The sequence below is a fragment of the Folsomia candida genome, unplaced genomic scaffold (assembly GCF_002217175.1).
Source record: "Folsomia candida strain VU population unplaced genomic scaffold, ASM221717v1 Fcan01_Sc015, whole genome shotgun sequence".
Classification (NCBI taxonomy): Eukaryota; Metazoa; Arthropoda; class Collembola; order Entomobryomorpha; family Isotomidae; genus Folsomia; species Folsomia candida.
The window spans coordinates 2,294,999-2,300,998 of record NW_019091207.1 but is presented as its reverse complement, the minus strand read 5'-3'; the positions used below and the strand labels follow the sequence as shown (position 1 = coordinate 2,300,998).

At 40.3% G+C, this 6,000-nt stretch overlaps 1 protein-coding gene across 1 annotated transcript; it reads right to left on the bottom strand.

Moving 5' to 3' along the window:
• Window positions 1-1,367: 1,367 nt before the first annotated feature.
• Window positions 1,368-4,356, bottom strand: LOC110856200 (plasma alpha-L-fucosidase). Its single transcript, XM_022104666.2, has 6 exons — window positions 4,025-4,356; window positions 3,774-3,957; window positions 2,966-3,314; window positions 2,415-2,566; window positions 2,184-2,346; window positions 1,368-1,712 (listed from the first exon to the last, which is right to left on the bottom strand). The coding sequence occupies exons 1-6, from the start codon at window positions 4,310-4,312 to the stop codon at window positions 1,472-1,474; spliced, it is 1,377 nt and encodes a 458-aa protein (XP_021960358.1). The 5' UTR covers window positions 4,313-4,356; the 3' UTR covers window positions 1,368-1,471.
• Between the last annotated feature and the right edge of the window lie 1,644 nt (window positions 4,357-6,000).

Below are 6,000 nucleotides of genomic sequence, written 5' to 3'. Positions count from 1 at the left end.
GGTCAATCTGACCACCCCCTGGAGGTGTGGTCACATATTTTTGGGGGAATTACTGGTTTCACCCTATTGCTACATTTTGTTTGCTTTGCTTTATTTTATGGTGATACCCTGACGATTTTGTTCGTCTGTCTGTCCCTCTGTCTGTCAGCAGGATAACGGGAGAACGGATCGAGATAGTGGAGATCAGTTGAGAACAGCATCATACAAATGACCCCAAGGGGGGACCCTTCCACTTTTGGGGTCAATCGGACCACCCCCTCGAGGTCAGGGGGTGTAGTCACATACATAATTTTTAAGGACTGGTTTCGCCCTATTGCTACATTTTGTTTTGTTTGCTTTGCTTTATTTTACTCATCGAGTAAGATTCGTGCCGATGTGATTTGATTTGGAGGAGGAGGAGGAGGCGAGGACGGCGGAACTATGTTCAAGTGGATGAAAGGAATTAAACCTCTTCAGAATTTGCCTCACTCGGCCGAACAAGCCCAGCACATGACATCACATTCCAATTTCACATCAGTTTACTTTCCCCTGCATACAATTTGCATAGAATTAACAAACCCACGTTTTCAAAGTCTTAAGAGGAGCGAGTGAGTGAGTCGACTGCTTCTTCTTATTAAGGACGGTGATGAGAAGGGATTTGATGATTTGGCGTGGGGGATTGAGCATGTGGAGGACGAGGAGGGATGAGATTTTGGGTGAAAGTAGTGTGTGTGTGGAGTGGACTTTGGATTAGTGAGCGAGTGAGTGAAGTGGAGTGGAGAGACAAATGGGGGTTGAGTAGTACCATTGTTGTTTTAGACCAGAGTGCTGGACGGACGACGATGATCACGACGTGGACAAGTGGTGGGTGCAGGAGGAAAGCGAGGAAATGGGTGACGGGATTAGATAGATGTACTCCTTTTAAAAATGGCTATAAATAAGGACATGATGCAATGTGAGCTAGGTAAAAAAATGTACACAATGGTAGAAATCACTGTATCGAATTCTGCAGCAATTGACAAAAGCTGGATGCATAGATACTATATATTCTGCGTAATCTTGTAATTGTGCAGAAAATAAATTTGTATAGGCTTTATATTGACCAAGACTGTGTGTGCATAATTATGCATAGTTTTCTCTACAAATTGTTTTGTATACAGTTTTTGTGCATTATATTGAATTCTGCAGTAATCGACCAGCTCGATAAGTATTGTTCGTATTATGCATAATTTTTGCGACATAATATTGCAAATTTGAATGGGTTTCATTCTGCAGAACTATAATTCTGTGTATAGTTTTCTGTACAAATTGCGCTGTATGTATAGTTTTTGTGCAGAAAGTTGTGCCAAATGTCTAAAATTTCTGGAGAAAGTCGGGTCAAATTTTTACTCGGGGAAGGAACTTGACAATTAATCATTATCGGTTTATTTGCCTTGTTAAATATTACTTTAATTAAGGCATCGATTTATTTTTATAACGATTAATAGGGTTTTTATGGTGGAGTGATGACCAGCGTCCATGCCCATTTTGACCTAACCCTCTGCATTTGGGGGAGAAAGATATCGATTCCTCCGTTCGAGGGGGACGCGACCCATTGCAAGACGTCCGCGTACCCCAGCATCTCCACGCGACTGGTGAGACTGGCGGAAATTGCGCCCATGTGAAGGATCGAGGTGTCCGGCCAGGATGTCGTCATCGCAAATATCCTGCTGTCCGTCTTGCTCGTCGTGTACCTTCAGTTTTAAGACGAAGCAGATTTTCAATTTTTCTTGTAATTCATAATTTTATGACATGAAAATGTGTAGAAATTGATTTAAGTTAAGGGGAAGAAGAAATAGAGTAGAAATCGTTGTTTAGAATTCTGCAGTAATTGACAAAAGCTTAATTGCTATTGCATTTCGCAATTTTTTTGCATAATCCTGCAGAAAATTTTTATGGACTTTATTCTGCACAAAATTTTGCACTATTTTCTGTCTCTCTGCATCAAGGTTTTCTGGAGAAATCTGCAGTAATTGACAAAAATTTGATTGTATTCTGCATGTTTTTTTGCATAATCCTGCAGAAACTTTCTATGGACTTTAATATTAAGGTGAACCATATGTGCAAAATTTTGTGTGCATAATTTTTTGCACAAATCGCTCCGCATGCAGTTTTTCTGGAGAAAATTGCACAAAATCGAGCAGGTTTTTACCCCGGTGCCTTACCAGACATTTGGGTTGACCGTATCGTTCTGAAACTCCCATGGCGTCGTGTTATAGATGGCGTCTCCATTGACGTCCAACCACTCGCCCATTTGAAGAAGACGCTCTTGTTGAATCACTTGGATCGTGCCTTCCTTCGTGGGACCCACGTTTATCAAAATGTTCCCTGATTTACATTACAAAATGTTTAAGTCGAGTGAGGATAATTTTTTAAGCGTTTTTTTTATTTCTCACCGCCACATGAAACGGTGACGACGATTTGCTCGATGAGTTCTTCGGGTGTGAGGAAGTCCTCGATGACGGCTTCTCTCCGGTGCGTCCACTCCCTTTTGTCCAACGACATGGCGTTCTCCCACTTGTGCGGAATCAGCACGCCGGGATTATACCTGCAATTACATACATTGCGGCATTTAATATGGGTCATTGAAATATTTTGGTTTAGACTTCAAACAATCATTAATCAATTTTTTTTTGTAAAAACAATCAACCCAAAAATGAGGATTATTCCAAAAATAAAACCTATTCGATAGCTCTGTCAGTTAAAAGTTATTGATGGTCAAAATTGAGATTTTGGAAACTTTGACGTTCAACAAGTTTTTAACGGGAAAAGGTATCGAGTTTGTTTTATTTTTGAAATAATCTGATTTCCAGGTTGATTATTATGCAAAAAAATCGTGAGTGACAAATTTCGCAAACCAATAACACGTGTCTATGATCTGCGAACCCACCACAACCACCGTTCGTAGATTTTATTCCCGATTATCTAAGCAATTAGGGAGAAATACCTGTCATCAAAGTTGTAGAAGCCGCCATGGACGCCTCTGGTTTCCGAGCCCCATCTGTCGTTCGTGACGACGGTGTCCTTGACTGGGGAGTCGTTATAGAGCCAGGCGAGGAAGTCGAGGGCGCCCCAGTAGCTGGAGGGCGCGTACCACTCGCCGTCGCTCCAAACCACGTCCGGCCTGTACTTGGTGATCACCTCTTTCAACGTGGGGATCGACTTGAGCGTGGGGAATAAGTCGGTGGTGAAATTGTTGGCAGTTTCCTCGACGTAGAGGGGCTGGTACCACTCGAGGAGGCTGTAGTAGATCCCGAAGTGCATCTCGGTCTTCCGGATGGCTTGCTCCAGATCGCCTTAAATTCAAAGGGGGGAACAAAATTTTGATAAAAAATTATAGTGCGATTAGGGATTCCAATTCCGGGATTTTTCGGGAGTGAATTTCTGGAAGTTTCCGGGAATTAGATAATTAACAACAAAATTATTAATTATTATCAATATTAATTAATTGCCAACAAAAATTCCGGGAAGTAAAGAATAGTCCGGGACCCGGGATTAGAACCCTAATTGAGACGACTACGTACGACTGGTAAAAACTAAATTTTACCAGTCATACGTAGAGAACTAAGCCGGTAAGCGCATTTTTCTCACTTTTTACCACCCGGTTAAATTAAAATATGTATTTGTAGGTGGAAGGGAAATATGCATTTATCGACCATGACGAGCTATTATCAGCACGCGCTTTTTCCCATTTTTCCCATGGCAAAAATCGTTTTGTCCACCTTGTCGTGGGAAAAATGTTAAATATTATTTACCGAGTAAATCTCTCTTGGGTCCGACAGCCATGGAGTTCCAAGCAAAACCGTGGGACGAAGGCCACAAAGCGTAACCGTCGTGGTGCTTCGATGTCAGGACGACGTATTTCGCTCCAGACTTTTGAAATAGGTCAGCCCACTGATCCGGGTCGTAAAATTCCGCGGTAAACATGGGTCCAAATTCCTGAAAATATTTGCCAATTTATCAGTAATAAAGTAGACGAATTTGCCAATTTTTTGCACTGACGAACCTCGTATGAGAATCCCGGTGCGAAATTTTTCTTCATGAAGTCATCATGCGCTTGGCTGCCGTCGTTGAGCCAGCTCCACCAGAACCAGGCGTTGATGTAGGAGGGGACCGAGTAGACGCCCCAGTGGATAAAAATCCCAATCTTCCCGTCATCATACCAGGCTGGAAGCGGCCTCGCGTCAATGCTGTCCCAGGTCGGGTCCACCTTCGGCGATGGACCTATCGCATTCTGAGATGTGCTAAGTTGCAAAAAAATGGCAATAATTATGGGAACCAATTTCAGACCCATGGTAAATATGATGACAATTTCGTGGTTATCAAGTGACTGGGATGTGTTTGGCTGGTAAAATGATTGTTAAAGTACATCAATTTGTTTTTAATTACATGATAACAGTGCTAATAATTAATTGAACATTTGACATTATCGAATTGGGATGGGTGACTCTGATTAAAAATTGTGCACTGAAGAGTCGAGTGCTTATCATTCAGTGTGAACATGGCACTGACAAAACAAGATTGGAATATGTACATATATAAATAGAAAAGTCATCTTCTTCACATGGTCACAAACATATCGAGTTGATTAGATAATTGGGGATCAATTGTATGTATTTCTCAGGTAAGAAAGCAGACAGGTATGAGGACAACTTGTTGACGAATGTGTATCTAATAAAAGTGGGCCTAAAATTCTCAGACTTTGCAAGCACACCATGTATAAAGTGAAAGTTGATTTGTCCTCATGGGTTGAAGAGGCAAATTCTTGGAAATTGGGCATGTTATGTATCTCTGTCTGTTGGATGTGGAACGCATATAATTGAATATGCCTGATTTTGTCCTGAAAAATGGGGTGATTGACTTCTAGGTATCGAAAGTTATACATTTAATAAATAATAAGGCTTCTTAATAACATGATAAAAAAAACTTTCACTTTTTCCCAGACTTGCAACCTCCTCGGTCGGATAGATAATCAAATCAGATATTTACAAGTTAAAAGTGTGTTGACATGCATGCGAGTTTGTCCTCGTTTCATGCGTATGAATGAGCCCAATTTTTAGGCGAGACCATTTCTACGTCTTCTCTCCATTTTATTTAAGGAGGACAAATTGGTAAAAAGAAATAATGATATCCGTCATCCTGTGAAATTCAATTCGCGTATTTATTCGCGGAAATGTCGTTGTGTATTTGGTTATGTTACACATACACATTTGTGTATTTGCTACACAAATGTGTAGAGCTGATACGTACACATATGTAATTTTAGGTTTTGGAAAATCAAATTGCAAATTTTTGTGAAATATGGGATTTTTGCGATTATGAGGCAAAATGGAGCAGATTTGTTTAATAATTATGCGTTTTTGAGTAGAATTAGCTTGATATTTGGATTAAGCATAAAATTTTGAGTTTTCCTACGCGAGTCGACATGTTTTGACCAACTTTCATGCTTATAAAATGCAAACTGCATCTTTGCACTAATCGGCTCAAGTCACTGCAAAATGTTCAAAATTTCATTCTACTGAATCACAATATCGAGTTGGTTTTGGGAGCGTCCACAAATCACGTGATCGATTAGAGGGGGGGAGGGGGTCTGAAATTTGTCACCAATTATCACGGGGGGGGGGGGGGGTAGATGGTCAGATGTCACGTGACATGGGTAAAGTTTTTTTGAACTTTTGTATATGCCAATAAATGTCATGAGAGTTATATATAAACTCTCTTGGCATACCACACGGTTATATAACAAAATGCAAATCAAATCTATATAGATTTGATTTTCATTTTGCATATTTAGAAACTTGCTTCGACTTAAAGTTCATATGTCTGACTGGCGTATTAAATACTTATTTGTATGTGTTAATTTGATTAATGATTTTAAAAACACTGGAATAATATTCTCCAGACAACATGATTTAATTTAAGCATCATCTCCTGTCAGGTGACCGGTGGGGGGGTAGCGAAATTATCACCAAAGGTCACCAA